Below are 24,592 nucleotides of genomic sequence, written 5' to 3' on the forward strand. Positions count from 1 at the left end.
CCGTGCAGACTTTTCTCCCGAGCTCATTCTGGCTAAACCATAGGTCGTAGATCAGATCTGAGGGCACAATCGAAAAATTAAATTTCCAACAAGAAAGGTCCAGTCACTTTTTGTCGTATCTCTAACGGTTTTAACCGCAAAATGCCCTCAAAGTCAAAAGTTTTTTACGAATCTGGAAAAAAATCTATGGAAAAGGTCAATTTTTAAATCCCTTGTCATTTACTTAATGTCCGGACTTTAACCAGTCACCGAATTTCCGCTTATCCCCGAATTTGCAAGCGTTTACTTTGGGGGCCTGGGGCGTAGCCCCCAGCGAGCCGAAGGCGAGTATATATATATATATATATATATTATATTAAATGACATTTTGTTAACTGGCAGACTGTCTTCAAAATTCAGCTCATTTAGTTTTCAGGTTAAAAAAGGTTTTCTGTGTTACTCACATCATATAAATTTATACCTGTTTGATCTAACTGTGTATGCACTCAATAATTCACATGTTTTAACCTTCCACCAAAATATTCATATTTATAAAAAAAGTATGAATAATGTTTCCATAGTATAAAACAGACTCAACAAAAGATTAGGCAGTCATTTTACCACTTAACCCTGAAACTGGCTGTCAAATTTCTCTCAGTGGGGGAGTGCTTGTTGTACCTTGGACTTTGCTTGATATTTATTTTAATAATATTTATTATATAAAATAATCATATTGTATTACAAACTATTTTATTCAGGAATATTCTAGGAACAGTTTACTTATATAATTATAATAAATATAAATGTATTTTAAACGTAGTCAACTTGTGCTTACAAATATAAAACAAATAAATTCGAAGTTACTGGTGGTAAATGTTATGATTGGTAATATAAAAAAATAAAGGGCATTTAATTTTGAGTAAAGCAAAATAGTAAGGTTTAATTTTTTACATATTATGGTAAAATAAAATAAAATCATAACAGAATAGCCACTCAAAACCTCTTTTCAAATTCCTGGTTTTTCCCGGTAAAAAATTTCCGATTCTATTTTCAAACCAAATGAACAAATATAATATTGTATTTAACCCTTACACAGGGTGCAATAGTGACGGTTTATCATCACCAGCTGTATTTGCAAGAAATGCCACAAAGCTGGTGCTCTAGCTATTTGTCACAAGTAATATGCTAAAAAAATCAGTAACGATCTATCGCTAACACCTATTTTAAGCTCCTTAGTTTTTATCTCTGGGTCGATGAAGCGCTACTGTGGGGCAGACTGCAGTCCATCATTACAGGTCACAAGTCTGCGGTGGACAAACTTTTGGCACAAAACAATGATTTCGCCGGTACAGAAGGTCGGTCCATCCGATACTTCATCAAATACTTTTATCTGAACTCTACTCAATTAATTTATCCTTTTTGGGAGGGGGGGGGGCAAGCCTAAGACGCTACTTCAAAGCAATTTGCAGATTCTTCTTTTAAATTATAGAAATAGTAGATTATAAAATGAGCTTCCAAAATATACTGTGTACGTAAAAATATATGGATATATTTACATTTATGGAGAATCTATTTATGTACAACACAAAGTAAGGCATATACATAAAATAAAAATTATCAATTGCTTATTTTCCGCTAAACAGCTAACATCAGCGCATAGAACTAAGGGGCACAATGACGTTGACAAATATAAACATAGAAATACGAACATCAATATATATTAGAAAATTCCGGTATTGGTATTTTGTTACTCTCGTATATGTTTCTAAATAGTTTTTATATACAAAGAACTACAAAAACACATTTAACCAATCAGTAATTTGCATACTACCGATTGTTTTTGTCCACGAATAGCAGACTCTTGACAATGCCCCAAAATAAGTATAATAAATACTAATTATCGCTAAAATATTACAGAAGTTTATTAATTTAGGTATATATCTCCATTTTTTCATACTTAAAGTACAAAAATGTTTAAGCAATCAGTAATTTGTATACTACTGATCAGTAGTCATCCGGGAATAGAATTTTTTTCAATTCGAGATTTAGCTTCCTCATATGAGTAATATATTGTGAAATAGTGATTATTCAAGCGTATTTAAACACTTCTATTGGTATCGGAATCGAGTAAAAACAACCCCTGGTACAGAGTACTGAAACAACCCCTAAAAATTTCAGAGACACTACAAAAATTCACGCATGTTTCCCAGAGTCCACAATTCATACATAATGCATGCATGCTTTTCCAGATTCTAATTGTTGGCGGTAGCCCTGGTTAGAGTCCCGCGAAAGTATCGTGGCTCTCAATATTTTTTATTTTATTTTTTTATTTCTTTATTTGCACAAGACGTTTAGAATATGTACATACACATAGAAAACAGGTGCATCGTCAAACCTTATAAAAAATTAATAAGGTCAATTAGTATCAATTTACAATTACAGAGAAAATAAAATACTTATTAATATATATCCCACTGACGGCCAGTAAATGAAGAATGCACCAGAAAGTTATCTGCTACGGAAATTACCGAAGTGCGTTAAGTTCGCGATCTGTAGAATAAGTATCTAGACACCAGTACTAAACAGTACCTTCTATATCTGCACTCAAACAACCACCACAATGTTCAATTACTGGCTCCTAAACATTTTGTATCAGCCTTTAATACAATGCAAGAATAGAATCACCCCATCACAACTAAAAAGTAAATAAACGCATGAAAGGTTGTTGTTCATCACAACGTGTTCGTTAGATTATAGTCATAGACTACGAAACAACATGACAAGGCTCCTTATGTTGGACTATTTGGTTTGAACAGTTTGAATTGTCCGACTGATGGTCAAGTGTGTGGGGATGTCGTTCAGGTAAATAGTTGATCAGAGAACTGATGGGTTTCCAGCTGTCATCCAACCAATCCGAAACTGAGGTGTGTGTTGATTTGGTCGGCTGGTTGTCTGCTGCCTGTAGACTGGTGACAATATTAAGCTGAGTTTACACTGGCAAGTACAGTTGCAAGAGAATTTGCACAACTACTGTCACATAATATGAACAAGATAAGTAATTTAAATCACGAGAACTGTCGCAAGTACTTGCTACAGTTGTATCACTGGTTGTTCCGAGAATCAATACGAAGTCTGTTCACACATGGCAGTGGTGTCTCTGCAATGTTTATAGTTGAAATTTTAATAGTCGAGACTGATCTCCAGTTCTTGCAAACAACTGTCCGACACTGGCTGGGGTGGCGCTTGCGATTGCTCTTGCACCCGTTGAGACACGATTTTTCAATCACACACAAAAATTGCAATTTTTGCCAGTGTAAACGCAGTTCAGGCGAGGTTTGGATGTGACCGTGATATCAAAACATAACAAAACTTTCTTTGTTTTAACCCATGTAATATTATGAACAATCGGAACGAGTGTGAGTAACAATCATTCATAGACCAACTGAGGTCTCGGCCGCGATACGAGTGGTAAGCGTTGGGCGGTGAGCACTAGATCGAGCAGCGACTTAAAGTTTAATGTTTGTGTTGTACACTCACTAATTTGGAGAACACTCATGACAGACGTGAGCGGCAGGGCAGTACCACACAATGCTGCTTATCCGCTGCCAATTCTAGACAATAAATGTTTCTCCTGCCGCTCAGCCATCAGAAATTTAGTACCTTTTCTTAATTAACAGACTAAAAACAAAAATAATTCAGAGAATCATCTCACTCAAACCTATGGTAATGTTTGCATTGTCAGGCATTACATGTCAGAATAACAATTGATGATATCAAACATTTAAGATGGTTAATCAAGTTTTAAATGTTGGAACAAACACAATCATTTGTCTGGGTTATATTTATAATAACACAAAGTGGTCATAGTAACATAAAGTTAATATGACCACATACAACTAATTTTAATGCACCGAAAAACGTATAAAGGCTAATTCCAGTTAACAGTGTCACAATACTACAGTGCTCTCTGGTGGGGACACGTTGTCTTCTATATGACTAGCATCTTAGACCATTTACAATTCAAGAAATAATGTATGAATTCAGAGCTGATCAAAAATAAGTTGCTACTTTGAAATGCAATGTACTGTTTCGAGTATTCAAGTGAAACCAACACAATTTACTTTAACATATACTATTAAAAATTTTCATTAAATTCAAATTAATGGGGCCCCAACCAAGCACATGTAGTTTTATTTAAATGCAACTATGAAAAAGTTAAAGTGCAACTTTTAAAGATATTTTAAGGTTTCAAAAAGTATCTTGGGTTGTAAAAGTTTACTGTATTACTAAAGCTACTGACTGAACATTACAATCTCAGTGGAAGTTGGTTTTTAAGTTTACTAACTTACAATGATACTAACTTTTTTCTTGATTTGGTGTTTTTCTTTGGACACTGGAAAGTGAATCTATGAAGTGCACTTGAAGACAATGGTGGAGGAGAATGCAGTTCAATTTTATGAGGGCTAGGGCTGTTCTGAGTTTTATCCTCATTTCGGCTATTCAAAACACCTGGAAATTTTGCACAGATTGTATTAAGCTTTTGCTAACAACACAATGCTTAAATATACAAGGTCTATTAAATATTTGATATACATATCTGAAATACCCTTTGGATAGGATTAACAAAGTTACTACCAACATTTTAATTTTACATAGCACCAAATTATATACAGGTTGTCCCGTAACAACTGCCCAAATTTTACCATGTTATTCAATAAGCCAAAACAAATAATTTTTATCATATGATGTATAGTCCTATCTAGCTTAGTTGTCCGCCTGTCTTTTTTATAAAATATTTGTTATCTCTATAACAGTTTGAGATATTGAATTAAAAGTGTGTAGGTTTGTTTATATTATCAGTCAACATTTTAAATAAAAGTCTCAAACATTGTCATTTACTAAAACAAAATGACAGCTACTTAAAAATTTCAACCCTTAATAACTTTTAAAAAGAGTAGTTTTTGTGAAAAATGGCAAGGTGCATAAAAGATAACCCTTTCAAATACTAACATTTTGGTACTTTATTCAGTGAAAAGTGTTGACCTTTATTTAACATGTAAACTGATAAGAAAAACAAACCTACAAATTTTTAATTATATATCTCAAACCGTTGGAGAGATAAAAGATATTTCATAAAAACAACAAAAAGACAAACAAACAGACAACTAAGCAAGATAGGACTATACATTTTATAACAAAAATTATTTGTTTTGACTTATTGAATAACATGGTAAAATTTTTGGGCAGTTATTACAGCTCCAATATTGATGACACCCTGTATATTAATGACATTTATAATTTTAGTGACACCCTCATTAAGTATTTTAGTAGAACATAAAGTGATGTCTTAATTTTTATTTCAATTTAAAAAAAACATATTAAATATTAGATAATGATGTTTAGGTACTTTCTGATTACAGAGGCCACTCATCCATCCAAAGCACGCTGCGGTTATAGGCTTCAATAAGTCTGAAAAAAAATTTTGTAAAAGAAATTAGTAATTGAACAGGCTTAGTAATGTCTCCGGCCATCATAACAGGCTGCAGCAGCAGCTTCTATGCTGCCCTGTGCTACTAGTCAAGTACGAAAAACACCCCTCAAGATAGTACACATCAGTAAGATAGAAGAATTCTAGTCTGATTACGAATGCTTGAGAGAGCCAAAAATATCATAAGATAAAATGTACGATAAGAGCTTATCGTGTACTAACCAGTGACATGGAGGGGTCGCGTGTACATGCTGCCGCTGTGTGACCACATCGACCTTGACTGACTAAGTATGTGCTTCCAGCCAAACAGAACTTCCCAGATCTTGATAGCTAGCTACCTTTAAGTGAAGATAAAACATAATCTACAATATTTACAGTAAATTTGCCAAACAAAAATAGCTCCAGCGTGCTCTGAATGGGTGACCTCCCTCCATTTTATCAGAAATTACCAATGTTTACGATGAACTATTTATTTTGTTTATAAATTTGGTTAATTAGCAGTAACTCTATTTTACACTTTTTTATTTTTACCACAGACAAAACTTCCTTAAGAAAAACCTGGATACGCTTCAAAGTTAGATCAGTTTATAATTTTATGTCACAGTATTTTTTTAATGAAAAAATTGCTGGTATTCCTGAGTGTCACGGATTTTAGTGGTATACAATAAATTAAAAAATACACACACAAGCACTCAAACCATGGGGTAAATTGGCCAGGTCTTAAGTTAAGAGTGTTAAATATAGTTATTTTCCAAATATGTTAATTTTATCCTCTTAATACTCAAATTCAACTCTAAAAATTAAAGATATTTGTGTACCTAAAATTACCTAATTGAAGTACCTAGGTGTACCTAAAATATTGATTAGTAGCAAACTCAAAAAGTTGAGAGATGTATTTTAAATGTGGAAAATATATAACATTTTAAACTTTATATTAACAATTTGTTTAAGACTAACTAAAACTAAATTATATAAGACTAGGCCAACCATAAAACCAAATGACATATTTAGTTTTAAATTAGATTATTGTTTTTTCTGTCACACAAAGTTTAACAAGAAGTTCATTTTTTCAAACTAAGTGTTAGATTTCAGATACATCTCTCAACTGTGAACTTTTATAACATGTTCTGAAAATTCTACATTTTAGATAGGTCTGAAATCCATTAAATATTTATTAGAATTTTATGTTTTTGAGTATCATGAGATAAAATAAAGAGATTATGATCAAATAAACTACTTAGTATCCAATAACATTGACCGTCTTAACCAAGGTCTTTTTTTACTGAGAAGCACTATTGAGAAAATTCAGTCAGGTTTAATAATTAAATCAACTCATCATAAATAAAATGACAGATACAGTGTAACCTTGGTAAAATTTACCAAACTAAAAAAAGATTCACCTGTGGATTAGATCACAATTAACTTGAAACTCTAATATAATTCAAACGATTGTAGGACTGTAGGTCCACGCCTAGTTTGACAAGGGTGGCTGACGTCACTTTTCTGCAGGGTAGTCCACGGGTGTTGGCGTGGACTAACTGTCATACTTTTCAAAACTGACCTGGCCGTGAATTAGTTTTTCTACCTGCACTTATTCTTTATTCTGGTCAGTGATGCTTCCACTAAATTCGCACAGCGTACTGCTAAAGCAGTAAATATTAATAACAGTTTACTCAAGCTATCACATAGTGTATTACTAATTGGGATTATATCTAAACGAATTCCATACAGCATTATTACTATCTGATTAATTTGGCATTGACCTAATGAATCATTAACATCGACAGTAGGTTTGTATTAGTTATTCCTTATCTTGGACCATCGTTAGTATAATACTGTATATGCCAGTAGACACGTTACTCGTAGTATACGTTAATTTAAATGAATGGTTTATTGTTTTATTAACATTGTTAATAGTTAAAATAACCATTTAGTTCATATCTAATATATCATTTTTAAAGATGTACCAAATTAAGTTAAATAGATATACCTATACGGAGACAAAATATTTTATTACCTTAAATAGAGACTCTTGGCATATAATCCAAACAGTAAACGAAACATCTGCCTACAGAGACATACTAACTTACATAATAGTGACCTTATGCCGCTAACAATAGGTTTTAAATATCACTCAAACAGGAATTCGATGAAGAACGGCTAAAGAATTTGTCTAGTTTCATTCAAACTTCCAATTGCTATTCATCACTATATCCCGCTGCGACAAAGTTTAACGTTAGTTAAAATAGTGATCCCGGAACGACAAGAGATAACATGTTTAATTACTAGCAGTTATAAGTGACTTCGAACGCACTAAATTCTTAAATGTATTCTTAAACCCTATTAGTTTTATTCCCCTTTAAAATAAACCATTAAACGTGTTAAAATTTGGAGTTTAGTTAATAAAAAAACACAAATGCTGTAAGGGTTTTGAAAGATACACGATTACAATGCATATTAAAATTAGTAGTTCCCTGCGGTTTTGCATGCAATTTCGTAGGCTTTCATATGAGTACTTCTGATTCGAGTGAATTACATATCCGACGCCTATGTTGAGATTTCCTTATTTCTAAGACCAAGGAAATATGTCTTAAAGTGTATACTTACGGCAATCGTAAATTATTCCAGACTTAATACATTTAATATTGCTTTGGTTCCTCGAACAAGGTACATACAAACTTCTGAGAAGCCTACTTCTGTCAAAATTCAAATAAACTATGCGTTTTATAACAGTCTTTAAATAAAAGTTATATATTACATTCCTTTGACGTCTGCATACAGTACTCACCATGCATACTCAATATTTACTAAAGTGTACAGTTAAAAGTAGACTTTTAATAACATTTTTAGTTTTCTTATCTAAATATTTGTCTTATTTGTGCTCAACAGTGGTTGCAAAAAAGTTTGAAATAAGAACTGTTGTTATTATCAAGCTTACTCTATGCTTTTACGACTAAATGTAAGGAAATTAAAAATGGTGCTCAAACTAATTTCATATATGATTGTGCTACTATAAAACAATGTTTACACAGAACAATTGACTAAAGTTAACAGGCTCTTATACTATTATATAAATGTCTTATTCTCTTTACCTGATTTTTCTGTGCATTCTTACGATAATTTAACCGTTGTTCTCCTAGTCAGAGCGAAATCTTCTTAAGTTAGAAATGGCATAACTAACCTGACTTTATTTTATGTATATAACTTTGTTTAATTCTTTCTGCAGTTGTCTTATGTAGTGTACTGAAAAATATTTAGCAGATATAGAGTTTAGATCTCGAAACATCCATTCAAGTGCTGCAGTGTGAGTACGACGATCCCTTGCCAACCCCTCGTCAAAAGAAACCCGTGAGTCGGACCGTGTTGCCCACCCTTTAACACGTTCAATGCGGTTGCGGTAGATCTACTGCACGGCTGCCTCGCGCCAGGCGCGCATGACGTAGATCTACTGCACAGCGCCATTGTTTAGAAACCCAGTCAGTGTGCTCTTAGCACTGGTCGTGTATGGTTGTTCCGTTTTGCCGCTCGTGGGGATATACTTTTCCCGCGTTTTTTGTGGTCGCCGTTCTCAGTTAGAGTTTTGTGGTTAGTTTTTTTAGACTACTTCAAATTTTACCGTTTTTGTTGTGTGTTTAGTGTTATTCTTATAATACAATAGACATGGATTTGCCTCCTGGAACTAGTGGAATCCAGAATAGACGTCAGTTTTGTGGCTAATAGTGATTCTGATTATGAAGACGACCCTGGTGTCCCCTGGTTATGCTCCGGACCTCGACGATGAACAAATACGAGACTGATGAGTCAGAGGTCGAAGACCAAGACTATGACGTAAGACCACCAAAATGGAGTCCTCAAACTATAGGTATGAAAGATGTACCGTTTACAAAAGAGGAAAAGTTTTTAGTCCCTTTGCCTAATGAGAATTACCCCAATCAATTTTTTCTTGTTGCTGGTGGATGTGATTTTTTTTGGGGAGGGCATTGTGGCTACTACGAATAGATACGCGTTGGAGTTATTCTGTGGACCTACTACAACCCCAGGCTCACGAATCCATAAATGGAAAGGCATTACCGTGGAGGATCTTCAAATGTTTTATTGCCTATTGCTGCACATGGGAATATTACAATTACCCCGAATACAAGACTATTGGAAAACTTGTAAGCTGTTTTCAACGTGCTTCCCCCAAATTCATGGCCAGGGACAAATTCATGCTTATTTTGCGATGCATTAATTTTGAAAGGTACCCTAACCCAAACAACAGAGCTTCTAAAGTACAGTTTCTAATTGACTACTTCAACAATAAAATGGACTCAATTTATTATCCTCAAAAAAAGTTGTACATTGACGAGGGAATGGTTTTATGGAGGGGGACGGTTTGTACTTTAGGCAATATATAAAAGGGAAACGCCATAAGTACGGGCATCAAACTGTACAGTTTTGTGTGACCCCCATGGCCTAATACTTCGTTTTTTTATGTATTGCGGAGTTTTAGATGATTACGGTGGTAAGGGGCATGCAGCCAATTGTTGTATTGAAGCTGATGCAAGGGAAACTCAATTGTGGCCACAGTTTATTTATGGATAAATTATTATAATAGTTTTACTCTTGCCTCAAGCCTGCTCCGTAGGAATACATATTGCACTGGAACTCTTCGGCTGGACAGAAAATACGTATCTCCTGAAGTCAAATCGGCAACCCTGAAAAAGGGTGAAACCATCGCCCGCTACGCCGAAAGTGTTGTTGTCGCCAAATGGAAAGACAAACGCGTTGTCTCTTACATATCCACTGAATTTGAAAATGACATGGTGAATTCAATTAATCGAGGTGGTTTGGAGAGACTAAAACCACTACCAATTGTTCAATACAACCATTTTATGAAAGGCGTGGACCGCAGTGACCAAATGATATCATATTATCCTTGCGAAAGGAAAACACTGCGGTGGTATAAAAAGATTTTTGTCCACGTAATTCAGATGATGTTAGTGAATGCACACTATCTCTATAACGAAGTTTCGCACATCAAGTGGAGAAAACAAAATGCCATTGTACGACTTCCGTCTGGAGGTTATTGACAAGCTACTCCCGGACGTTCCCGAGCCTCCTCGACCTCTGAAGCGCCGCCGCCGCGTCCCCCATGTACCCTCACGGATTACAGAAAAAAGTGGCTTGTGGAAAGAGAAGTAAACAAAAGAGGTGCAGAGTTTGCTATGCAAATGGCAGAAAGAAATACGTGATGTGGCAGTGTTTAGAATGTGATGGACAGCCTGGGTTGTGTGTCCCACATTGTTTTGACCAATTCCATGACTAATGAAGCGTACCTTGGGGAGGATGGTTGGGTTGTATATATTAGTTTTTAGTGTTTTTTTATCAATATATTTTTAGTTATACTAAGTGATTTGTTCCCAGTATTATTATAAACAATCGTTAGTGGTCTGTTTTTCAAAAACAATAAGGAAAACGGTGCGCGCTTCGAAGAGAGACTGGCCCCAGGAGCGTGTGCGGTAGATCTACTGCACGTTTTCAAAATGGCGAAATTCGGCTCTTTTGGGTGTTTGATGACCTTTCTGTACCAACCCGTGTCACAACAACTAAAATTGGTAAGTGAATACTAATAAAAAAAAAATTAGCCTCTAGCAACATACATTACTTAATTTTTAGCAGCGAACGTGTTAAGAAGTAGGTATGAAATGCTTCCGACAGTTTTATGACATGAACCTACAGTTCCGTTTACCAATTCAAACAAGCAGCGTTGTAACACAAATATCTGATCAAAATGCTCAACTTATAGTATGGAATATTTTAAGAGTATAAACAGAAAACTAATGGGAAACATTCCACAGAAAATTCAGAGACAAAAATACCATACAATTCTTAAGAGAATGCTTCCTCCTGATTATGAATCTAGGTGGGAAGTGCAGAACTTAACCTTGCTTAAAATTCAATGTCATTCTGTCAGTGTTCAAATATTATTTTTATTTACACTGTTTTAAACTATATACAGGAAACATTTTGGTTTGGATAACAGATGAAATAAGAGTAAATAAGTATAAAAATACAGTAATGGAACTGGAGTCCAATATAACAAATACAAGAAAATAAAATACTTAAAATTTAATACAATAAACCAATCAATACACAGTGAAAAAATGTGTTTTGAGTACAAACTCAATAAAAAAAAACAACACTTAGAAATATTCAAGTGATCTACAAGTAAACTGTAGTCCCTAAATAGAACAAAACTCTCATAGATATAAGTACATCTATTTTCATACATATGGGTTTGATCCGGTGCTTTTTTATCATTGTATTTATAGAATATTACATTAACTTTCCGACTAATAACTACAGTGTTTGATTATAACGCTATGTAACTTTAAAAAGTTAAAAATTTAAATGAGAAATCATGAACCACGAGGGCTATTCAAAAAGTAAGGAACGTTCCCACCTGAACGTTGTGCACCCATCGCATATAATGTTGATGTGCTCATGCTCAGCACTTCAGTCAGCGTCCAGCCATGACAGCGGGAACATCTCTGAGCCGCTTGTTGTTTTAATATTCAAATTTGAAATTAGTGCTGTAATTGAAAATCCAGCCAGTTGCCAGTTGTGAAGTGCAGTCTATGATTAATTTTTTGAACGCACAAAATTTAAAACCAATAGAAATTCATCGGGAATTGTGTGAAGTGTACGGAAACAATGTAATGACTGAAAGTTCAGTTTTAAAATGGCAGAACAATATTCATGATCAAGACAAAAGTGGACGTCTGAGCATTGTGACGATCTGTTCGCCAAAGTTGAAGAAAATAATTGTGAAAACCAGTTTCTAAATAAATGAGCTTTTTCATGTTTCCCATAAGTTTCATGGACTTTATTGTTTGAAATTATTTCACAGAAGCTAGGCTACCACAATTTTTGTGCAAGTTGGGTGCCAAAAATGCTCACAGATCAACATAATGAACAAATGGAGGCAGCTTTGACGCTTTTGGAGGCCTTCCACAGTTTTGGTGATGCCCTATTGGATCAAATCGTAACAGGAAACGAAACCTGGGGGAAACATGTGAACTGTGAAACAAACTAACAGTCCATGGATACCCAGCAGGGATCACTTATGGCTGGTTTATACCTTCCAGTTGAACCTACCACTGGGCACAGCAAAAACCGATGTGCCACTTAAATCTGGGCAACCTTATGGATGTCCAGGAGCAGCACATCACTAACCGCAAATGTCGAGATTCTGGGATGCAAGGGCAAGTGTGGTTGATAAGGTCTAGTCTATTGCAGGAGATGACTGTTGGAGTGTGGTGGGGTTTGTTTCCAAACTATCAGAGGTTCTTGCTAGCCTCAAATAGGGTGTGACACCCCCTGCCTGCTTTGACTCGAGAGGCTGGTTCAGAGCTGGCCTCCCCTTCCAGGAGGGACATGACTTTGAGATTAGTGCCCCAATTCTTCCTCATGGATCTCGATAGAAGACGGCCCCTACCTCCTAACCTTACCCATCCTGAATATCCTGTCACTCCGGGAGCAGTGCTAAGGTTTTTATATGACTAAGTACAATTTATTAGCTTCTTGTCCTAGGAGAACAAAAAAAAAACTGTCCATGCAGTGGGAGCACACAAGTTTTCCTAAAAAAACCCCATGAAATGTCTGCAAACAACAAGAAAGATCATGGCAACAGTGTTCTGGGACATGCAAGGTGTTCTTATTGATATTCTTAAGCGTGGTGCAACAATAAACTCTGAGCGGTACTGCCAAACATAGCAAAACCTTAAGAGAGCTGTACTAAACAAGTGCCAAGGAAAATTGTCATCAAAAACTTTGCTTTTGCATGATAATGCCCGACCTCACATGGCAAACCATATGCAAGAACTCTTGAACTGAGAAGTTCTTCCTCATCCTCCCTACAGTCCTAATCTTGCCCCAAGTGATTTTCACATAATCCAGAAAATCAAGACATGGCTAGCAACAGTGTTTTGACGATGAGGAGCTCCAGATATGCGTCACTGAATGGCTGAGATGGCAGGTAGCAGAATTTTATAACACAGGAATTTCAAAGCTTGTCCACCGCTAAGATAAGACTGAATTTGTTTGGTAATTATGAAGTATTTTAGAGTCTCTTTCAAATGTATATAATAAAATGTTTTTCTTGTACTTGGTTTTATTCTTAATTCCAAAACGCTCCTTGGTTTCTGAATAGCCCTCATATTCAGTGAAATTTTTGTTGAAGAATAGAGTATTTTTTATGAGTTTCCAATGGAATTTATTTATCCATTAACAAGTGTTTAGCATTCAGAATAATGCTTACAATATAATAATAAATTAACAATGTTGAAGTAGTCATTCATGAGGTTGATAATTGTGAGTTTAGACGATGTAAATGTCGGCTTCATACCAATGCAATGTTGCATCAGAATCGGGACTGTCCTGACTTAGTACCCTTTTGACCCCCATCCCAACCTGACACCCATCGGGTCATATTTATTCCTGATTTATACAACAAATTTATATTTTTCATGGTCATTTTTACAGAGTAATTACTTTAACATTATTACATGATTTCAACCTATATTACTGGATGCACTGCAAGGCTAAAGCAACAACTGCCTATAGCATAGTGTAAATAAACAAACATTAGAGGCACTCATGTGAGTGAGAGGCCATTGCGTTAACTAAGATATATTGACAGACAGCGACCCATCAGTGTCAGCAGTGACGTTCTACGCTTTGAGATTGGTGTTCATCACAGTGTTCACTTCTGTGTGTGTACAATAGACTTCTTGGTCATTAAGTATTAAATAACTGTTTATGTTCAATTACAGATGATGACACAAGACACTGATGCAGAAGATGACATTAGTAGCAAAACCATCCACATCAAAGAAAGTAAAATAAATAAATAAATATATATATATATATATATATATATACATGTTTCGTGCTGAATGGTTGAAAGTGTATGGGTGGATAGCAAAGGGGGTCAGTAAGCTCTATGATAGGTGTCAATTTTGTTTGATTTTTCAATTTCACATGCAGGAATTAATGATGTTAAACATCATGATGCTGGCGTAGAGCATAAGAGGAAGATAACTACTGGAAAATCTATGTTGTAATTTAAAAATTTTTCCATCAGCCCAGAAAGAGAAAATTTCTTTTCGTGAATTAACTACATTACATAATGTAAAACATTATATTTTATGCAACTCCACTGATTGTAGCAATAAATTTTTACTGCGACTATTTACTGAGTCACATATTCAAATAGATCAGCTGCAGAAAGATGAAATATCTATTGTGAAAGAAGTCCTTGCTCCTCTGGTCGGATATTATACATAAGTTCTGTACACTACACTTTTTAAAGTTTTTTAAATGAATAAATTTCCATTGTTTTGGTTAGAATTTATTGTATTTTTGTATAGTAGCCAAACATCAAAACTAGATGATTTAACAGTTATAGAAGACAGTGAAGCCATGGCTAATTCTGATGTCAGAGCACAGCTAGGTTCGGTTGGTTTATTTTGAGCAACGGTTCAACATTTTTCCAGCAGGTGGCCTTCTATTTTTCAATGGTGGCCTTGAAATGTCTACATGATCTACTTTCCTGAAGCAGTGTATGAAAGTTAAAAAGAGGACTACCTAAGTTTTTTTAAGAAACAATAAACATGTCTTTTTTTTAATTAGTTTTCTTTTTAGTGTAACCCTGTAAAAAGAAATGATAAATTGGGTCTCTTTTACTGTTATATTTGATAACAAATAAATTCCTTACTATCTGTAGTTTATTGTGTTTTTACTGTATTCCCTGTTTATCTGGATCTTTGTCTATCCGGATCACTTCCAGTCCCAATTAATCCAGACAAATGGGTTGTACTGTAAAACGAAAAGAACAAATAATCAAAAATAAAAATGTAAACAATTTAAAGCAAATTAAAATGAAATTTGGAATAAACCATAAAAGTGTAGTAAGAAAGGATCTGGTGTTTTAGATAATATATGATGTGTAACACATAGGGTAATGGGCAGAATGATCGTCTTACCACTGCTGAAGTTTTCATCCCACTCTTACCACACCTGGTGGAATTACTTTTTAAATTACTAATATTTGGTATTTATGTACTTTAAATTGTTGTAAGCGTGTTATTATTTATTTGATTGTGATCTGTCTTTTTTCAGGGTAAGTAGAAGAGAGGGCTACACAGCTCTAACTTCGCCTCAGAAATAAAGACTATTTTCATTTCATCTTAACATTAAAAATTTGGTTTTGATGTTTTATTCCTAAAATTTTTTTTAATCGGAAGGTGAAATGGAGCTGAACTCAATATTCGCATTGAAACAACCCTTCCCCCACCATACCTATGTCATGAATAGAAATCTTGGTTGCTCCGCCGTATGTTTGGGATAGTGTCTAAAACATTGTAGTGCACTCAATAATAATTGTGCATCTGATGAGACAATGAGAACACCAATTCATCTAGAATACACTTGATTTTGTAATCAAGCTGCCTCGGATGTCGGAACGACGTAAAGGGTTCGTTTTCAACTTCTTTGTTATGAACTTGTTTTGGATTTCTCCAGTCCAACCTGGGCTCCACATTTCAGGAGTCAAGTCTGTTACATTGTTAGATTTCAGAAGCTGCACTAAACGGAAAGTGAAATAGAGCTGAACTCAACATATGCATGTAAATAAAATATTTTAAACTTAAAAAAAAAGAGCACTGGCGAGTAACATACAACTTGAAATATGTATTGTTTAAAAGGTAGTAAAATATCCCAATAATAATTATTGAAAGATACTTACAATTGGCTTGTTGTAAGACCGACATGGTACTGGCATGCCTACGTGGAGAAGTCCTGCCAATCACAATAGGCATCGCTGGAGGAGACAAAGGTTGACAACTTGATACAGTTTTAGGCACCTGCGGTGGGAAGAAGCGTGTTATCCTGGCAGGAGATGTGGGATTATGGGATAACTTTCCTTGAAATTCAGATTTTGAAGCATTGCCACCATCCTCTCCTTCACTAGAAACTTTACACTTGTTATTGACAGTTTTAGTTTTTCTCCTTCCTGGAAGAAAAAATAATTTGAAATAAATTTAAATTGATTTAAATGACATAAGGTAGATATACCTATGTATGTATATAATCAATTTCATGTCTTTAACACGTCCACTCTCACTATACAAAAACTTTCTTTAAATATAGACCACCTGGCACATATCTGTTACACGGTTTGTAACCACAGACCAGCAGCAAATACATGTCCTGGTCGGTGTATTGAAATAGACCGATTGCACAAATACGTGGTGCAGCTGATTTCATCGAACTCATTATTAATTTATTTCATAACGCTGTATGGTAAAGCTCTGTGATATTTTAGATGTAGCAAGTTCTGTTGATATGTTGAAATCGTCAGGTATTAAACCCCCTGGCTTATCTAGTTTTAAGTGGACAGTTGTAAATAGTAGAGATGTATATAGTTCTGTGTATAGGTTAAGTTAATTCCAGATCAGAAGATGTCTATGGACTTTCTAAAACTTTGTATTAAAGGAAATATTAGATGCTATAATCTATCCTTTAACACAGCTGATAAACTGGGTGCTTACTGATGGAATATATCCACAGTGCCTTAAAATAACAATAACAGTACCTATACATAAGAAGGGGTGACAAAATGAATTTAAACAATTACCGGCCTATTGCCCTAGTACCCGTTATATCAAAGTTAATAGAGACTATTGTGAAAAACCAATTGGAATATTACTTTGAGTACAATAATTTGATTTCTTCATCTCAGTATGGGTTTAGGAAAAAATCTTTCAACTGTTAAAGCTGTAGAAAATATCGTATCTTATGTATTGAATAGCTTTGAAAATAAGGAAGAAACAGCTGCTGTGTTATTGGATTTAAGTAAGGCATTTGACGTTGTACCTCATGATGAACTCATTCAAAAATTGAAATATTATGGTCTGGAGAACAATGCTTTGTCTTTGATTATGTCTTATTTGAGCAATAGACTTCAGCTTGTCAAAGTAGGTGACCAGAGATCAGGAGACTTAAGAGTCGGTGGCAAGCGGGGGTTCCCCAGGGCTCAGTCTTGGGCCCCTTCTTGTTTACTGTCTTCATTAATGATCTCCCTAAATTTGTCCCTGGTAAGGTTGTCTTGTATGCTGATGATACTACTCTGTTATCATCAGACAGAGACTCAAAATTAAATGATGTCGTTATGGGCTATATGAGGGAAAGGTCCTATCTCTGGTTTCTCTGCTAATAAATTAACTGTGAATAATAACAAGACCGAGGAAATTGTCTTTAGTTTACGTAATTCTGTAAATAAGTCTGTAAAACTACTTGGTATCCAATTTAGACTCAAAGCTTAGCTGGGGAATCCATACAAACCATTTATGTATTAGATTGGCAAGAAAAGTAATATTTCTACTAAAAAAACTAAAATTGTATACAAGTCTTAATCTTGTTATTTGCGCATATATTACGCTTTCTTTAATGTACACCTTCTGTATGGGGTTTTACTGTGGGGCAACTCTAGTGGAGCCAAGACTGTGTTTAAGTGGCAAAAGAAAGCCATACGCTGCATAGTAGGAATTAGCGACAATGAGTCCTGTAGGCCATTTTTTGAAGAACTGGGTATACTTACGCTTCCATGTTATATATATATTTACACAGTTTAGTTTTTGTTAAGGAAAAAATCTCGACTCTTTCAATCTTAGAAGCTTTAACCATGAACACAACACTAGAATTAAAAATACAATTGATGTTGCAATATGCTAGGTTAAGTAAAAACTCAACAGAACTATGCAATAACCGGGAGCTAGGCTATTCAATAAGTTACCATTAAGTGCTAGATCAATTTCTGTTGGTAGGTTTAAGAATGTTGTTGCAGAGTGGCTCAAGAGAAAAAACATTTTATTCTGTAGATGAGATGATTTTTTTATGCTAATTTTAGTGACTTACAATTTTAAAATTTTAAACAATTTTAAACTTTTAACATAGATATAGATTGTATTTATTTTAGGCTCTGTAGGCCCTACTTAGTGATATTTTTAATATCATATTTGACTTTGTCAATACAATTTTGTAATTGTTGGGACGACAATAAAATGATTCTGATTCTCTAAAACTATGTATGCAGTCTATAGGGATGTGTAAAGCTGGAAAAATTTCATTTCTGTCTCTGTCCGCAAGATATCTCGAAAACGAACTGACCTAGACACTTTCAAATTTGCAAGAAGCTTTATTTTTAATGATGAACACTGAGTATGATTGCGGGGATTTGGGTTAGTTTAGGCGAATATGTTTACATTGGTATGGGTAACAAGGTGGCAACAGGAAAATGGCAGAATAAATAAATTTGTAAACTAACTCAGTACACTCATAAGAGAGTTTAATATGTGGTATTAACACATAAGCCTAACTATCCCAACACTTACATCATTTATGATGACTTGGTGTGTAGACTTTTATTAAATAAACACTAATATTTGGTACATGCAACCAAATTTAATGAACAAAAATATAAATATATCATGTGGCAAGATATTTCAAGACAAATAATGATATCTCTGCAATTTGAAATTTTGAATGAAACTTCATTTCTACATAGACAAGAATAAGTTCAAGTCTATATCCAAAAATTGAATTTGACTAAGCGTCTTTGAAATATGTTACTCAGTAGGTTGACACAATTTCTCTTTCGTTTGCCGGGAGATGTAATAATTTCTTTTCCATATGATTTGTCTGTAGTTCTATCTGTTAATAATGAAATGAGCTATAGACTTGAAATTTTGCATTAAACCTCAGCGAAACCCGTTACGTGACACTTAGTGTGGCATACTCCTACCTTGTTTGTAATACAGCTGACTCATACAGGCTGTTGTTTTGCAAGTAAAGTAAACCTAAATGTACGGCAAGGTCTTTCTTTTGGAGATTTATTTATCTATAGGATTTGAAACATTAAACAGTTGAGGAACGATGGCTTAAATTACAGCATGTGACATTAGAACTTAGTTTTCAACACTTTGCCAAATGTTTTCCTAAAACAAATAAAAAAAATGTATAATGATTTTTTTTATCATTAATATAGGGTCATATATCCATATGATCTTCTATTTTCATGAAAACATCAGATTTATATGTGGTGCCTGCTGGTCTATAATAATAAAAACTACAATGCACTAAAAAGTAAAATAAATTACTTGCACTTGAATTTATATATATATTAACGTATTTGTCTTTTTAAAAAATGTAATTTTTGTGGGTAGTCATAAATGGCTGATCATTGGATTCACTTTGCCTGGCACATATATATGCCGCTCAGGAGGTGAACGTGTTTAGTGTATGTCTCACTCAGAATGCTCACATGATTACGTGATCATTTGTGGAAAAGTTTTTCTATACAAATAATTACTTAATCATCTAAGTAATTTTATATAAATGTTCCTAAATACGTTGTAACCAGAAAAATACTACCAACTCATGATAATGGATGTGAAGTCACTTATCAGAATGAGAATTCACAGCACAAAATAATTTCCAAAATAGACGATTTTATGACATTTCTACTTGCAAAAATCACTGCCAATATCGTATCACTTTAAATCATATTTTATATTAATAATATTACTTTTATATAATTTATAAATAAGCCAAACAAGTGATACAAGATTATTAACACTATGTTTTCAGATTTTGTAATATGTTCTCTTCTTAAGGTGAATAGCTAACCTAACATATAACTATAATCTAGGCTATAATAAACAAATAGAATACTAGAATTTTGTAAAACACATGTCAGAAATCATGATAAACATGGGCAGCAGTAGAATATCAAAATAAAATTTTTGATATCTACTAATGATACAGACAAATTTAATTTCAGTTATTTTTATCTGTCAAGTACAACTACTGAAAATTTAAAACAATAACTCCTTTAAATATCGATCTTTGTGAACATGTTTAATTGATACAAGAAAATAACAACAAAATCACTCAAACAAGGGATGATATTTAATTTAGCACAATACCTAGCCGATTACCTTCATAGAACAGAAATATAATTATGTGACAAGGATCCATTCCCCTAAAACCGTGAAGAATTTTTACTCTGGAAAATAAAAGGAAATTATACGTTTTATTTATTTTTATGTGTTGTTTGTTAGCTTTGTTTAGTATAATTAACCAACTTCAACTTCTTTAATATTGTTATTTAATAGTAGTTGATATAGATAACAACATTTTTTTGTTTAAATAATTTAACACTAAATATTAAAACTAAACTAAAAAATACAGGTTATCAGTTATCAGTGGTTGATTATTGGGCGAAGATCTATTGAATCTATTTGAACCAACCAAAAAAATCAGGTTAGTGAGAAAGAAAAATATATAAATATAGCGTAACTAAATATTAGATTTACTTATATTATGCTGACAAAAAGTTTGCTTACAAGAAAGAAAATATTAGAAACATTGTTTTTTTCCTTTCTAAAAAACAACATAACTTTCACAATTTTTTTGATATCAATCAAAACTGTTTGTTTGTATTTAGTTTAATTTTCTCTTCAAATTTATATTAAGTTTTATACTGGAATAATTTTTCATAGTGCTACTTTATGTGAAACTGAAAAATTATATACTGAAAGTAAATATTTTTCTCTTTTTACTTAAAAAATTAAATAACATTTAAATATTAGACTAATTTTATAGTTTTTATGAAGAATTGTATGAATTATTTTTCTGCTATATTATTCTAAATGAAGTTTCACTTATTCAGTACTCAGTGATGGCCTGTGTATTTTATAAACTTTATTTGAATCTAATGAGTTTAGATTATGCCTATGAGAAAAAGTAAAAACACAGGTTTGCACAAAAAGTAATGTTATCTTTACAGTTTTGTGGAAAATAAAATATTTTTTTTGTGTATGTGTACAATTTTAGTTGTACATAGTATTGTCAGTTGTTTTAAGGATTTTTTTTAAGTGCTATTTTGCATACGAAGCTGGAAGAATGTTCAAAAATATTAAAATATTAAATATCAAAAATATTAATATTAAATAGTACAAGAAACATTTGTGTGTGTGTTTTTTTTTTAATATAATAAATTAGCAGTATATGCATGTTTATGTTTTAACTGAAAAATTTATCTGTAAAGAAAATAAAAGGAAACTTAAGAACCTATCTAAAACAGTTTTGATTTTATGGATATTACAGTTAACATTTTACAAAATAGCTGAAATAGGCTTGGCATTTTTCAGCAGTACCTTCAGAGAAATCTGTGGCATTTTTCAGAAAATGTTTTATCATGCTCCGGCACTAAAAGGGCTAAATCTGACTACAACCACTTAATAAACAGTTCTTTAATTAAATTGTTTCATTGATGAAGGAAATTAGATGGTGCAGTGGTTTCATGAAAATGGCAATTTAGAAATCAAGCACAACAATGAAAAACTCATGTCCATAATGCTATTTATAGCCTGCCATATGTGAGGCTTTCATTCATGTTTGTTAAAGAAGCCTTTTCAGAACCAGCGAATCTTATATATAAAACTGGGAAATCAAAAGACTTGATATATAAAATTATATTTTCTCTATTGTCTACTCTATTGTTTACGTACTGGTAAATATGCTAGTCAGATAGAAAAGGTTTATGTAGTACAATAGTGGCATGTTCATCAGACTTAACCAATAGAATTCATGTCACGCAGCACATACTAACCAGTTTCAGCATGTTGTTTCTCAGCAAGTGTAAGCTATTTCAGATGCTAAAGTTTATTATGTTTCAGTAATCCAAGGCCTGGAGAGGCAGTGTCTAAATAAATATATTTGAAAATACAACTTACAATTGTACACATAATTATAGAATTTCAATCACCTCACATCTCCATGTGCAATCTCAATTTATTAAAATATTTTATTGCTATTAGATGAACAAACAATATGTGATCTAAGCTGTTTTCATACACACTAAAGCGCTCAAGGCTAAGACAGTTCTTTTTTATTATTTAAATGACCTTAAACTGGTGTATACCTATTTACATGCTCACATTCATTACAAGCAGGCTATTTATAGTTTTAGGAACACCTGATTTTTGCACTAAAAATTGTTCAGAGCTACTCCTATAGCGTGTTTTAATGTAAAAATGCATTTGGTTATGGACTAATTGCGGCAAGAACAATAACAATGTACATGTGTTCTTTGTTTTACACGGAGTCCGACACGTCTATCCTTGAAATTAGATAAAGGTGAGTAAATGTATGTATGGTTTGTAACAGTTTATAAATATTGATAGCATTTTTTTTTTTTAATTTGCGTTAATAAATTAGTTTTAAAGATTAAAAACCAGCAGAACTATATATAGTTTTTTAAATATCTATTAAGTTATTTGATCCAACAAATTGTTTTCTGTTTTCAGAATTATTAGATGTTCATAAATATTGATGATTCGATTGTGTTGGTAACTGTTTATTACACTGCAGCCTGAGTTTTCATTAACCTAGTTTATTTTGTTGTGTTGAAAGTGCTTCATGTTGGCGATCCAGATATCCCTCCTCCTCCTCCTGTTTATTTCCCACTCAAAATCAGAATCTATCCCGGTTCTTTAGTTTGTTGATGTCAAATAGCGTAGGTATTGGGTTAAATTCGAGATGTCAGCATTAAATACTCAGTATTTTTTAATACATTCCTCACTAGAACTTGCAGTAACAATGGAAGTTCACATAGCCAGGAATATTTTTAAGTTGTGTTTAGATCATTTTAGTGGTTGTCCCTAAAACCTATATTTACGTCATTACAATCAAGCCCATCTAATCATAGCCTATATTTGATATATATATATATATTTTTTTTTTGTCTCCCTTTTTTATTAATTAAAAATATATCTTATTTCCACGAACTAACCCAACTCCCAATTAGGCCTAGATGCATTAAGTTTCAAAGATGACATTTCATCGTCAGATAACAGTATGAAAAGGAATGGAATCTGCCAAATGGCTTCGATTTATAGATAGATACAATTACAATGAATACTAAAAAAGTTTTATAATCACACAGTAAAACTTACAGGCTTACATTTAGACATTCAAACCTTGGCATGAACCTTCATTTCATGCTGCAGTATGATGCAGGTGTCAACAAAACAATGAAACATTCGAATGTGTTTGGCCTAGTATAAACGTAAAACTGTTTAATTAAGTTTACATTAACTGTATAATTGACTGTTTAACAGTAAAACAAATATAGCCTATTGTCATAGGCTATTTTTATATTGATTTTTTTAATAGACATTTAATAGATACCACAGCTTAGTTCAAAAGCTTTCGCAGCAAACTTATATGGGGCTTTAATTTGCACAATTAATAATAACTTAAATTAGGATAACCTTAAAAAGAAATGGTCTTAACAACATAATCCTAACTTTGTTTACTGAAAAAAGTCACCGCCTAACCTAATGAAAAGCTAATGACTTTTGAGAACCTAGTCCAAGTTATTACGAACTAACAAATTTGTAGTACTTACCTCTCACCATGATAATTAGCGTATTAAAACATTCATTCACTGATAGTAAAACGTAGTCTTTCAAAATACAACTTGAAACTCTGTGAGGAACTAAACTTTTTCAGTTGAAAGTATAACTTGGGCTGGGTTGGAGCTTTAATTATTATAATAAAAACAACGTCTCCCAATAAATGGAATACCATTAAAAGTAAATACTTCCATAACAATTAAGAATTACTGTAATAATAAACCATTCAATTTACGTTAATTATTTATTAGTTATTAACGAATATCTTATAAAAAATATTACAAATTTAAGCGATTCTTTAAGACTCCTGATCTTCCAAGACCCTGATTGGTGGATAACTATACAGGGTGCATTGATCACAACATATTCAAACACACGGGCTGTAACTGGTTTACTTGGCACGCCAAGAGATGGCGTTGACGTAAATAACCAAGTTCTCACTACTTCATTTTTTTTATCGTACAATAATACAATGTGCTAATAGTTACGATCTTTTCTTCAACATAATTTCATATAATTTTGATGTTCTCAAGAGCATCTTGCCTGGAAGATTGCCAATGGTGCATAATGTACGTATAAAAATTCTCTATATTCTCATAGT

At 33.3% G+C, this 24,592-nt stretch overlaps 1 protein-coding gene across 2 annotated transcripts in view; it reads right to left on the bottom strand.

The window, feature by feature from the left end:
• LOC124369030 (histone-lysine N-methyltransferase PR-Set7) overlaps window positions 1-24,324 on the bottom strand; it is a 46,176-nt gene extending 21,852 nt beyond the window's left edge. The window contains exons 1-3 of one of the 2 annotated variants that reach the window (XM_046826705.1): window positions 23,985-24,324; window positions 16,257-16,523; window positions 4,341-4,488 (exon numbers count right to left, since the gene is read on the bottom strand). In XM_046826705.1, coding sequence (XP_046682661.1) covers window positions 4,341-4,488; window positions 16,257-16,523; window positions 23,985-23,994 — 425 coding nt within the window. In that variant the 5' untranslated portion in view covers window positions 23,995-24,324. Of the gene's footprint in view, window positions 1-4,328; window positions 4,489-16,256; window positions 16,524-23,984 lie in introns of both variants that reach the window. The other variant, XM_046826704.1, reaches the window with a different exon arrangement.
• Between the last annotated feature and the right edge of the window lie 268 nt (window positions 24,325-24,592).

The sequence above is a fragment of the Homalodisca vitripennis genome, chromosome X (assembly GCF_021130785.1).
Source record: "Homalodisca vitripennis isolate AUS2020 chromosome X, UT_GWSS_2.1, whole genome shotgun sequence".
In the NCBI taxonomy this organism is placed as follows: domain Eukaryota; kingdom Metazoa; phylum Arthropoda; class Insecta; order Hemiptera; family Cicadellidae; genus Homalodisca; species Homalodisca vitripennis.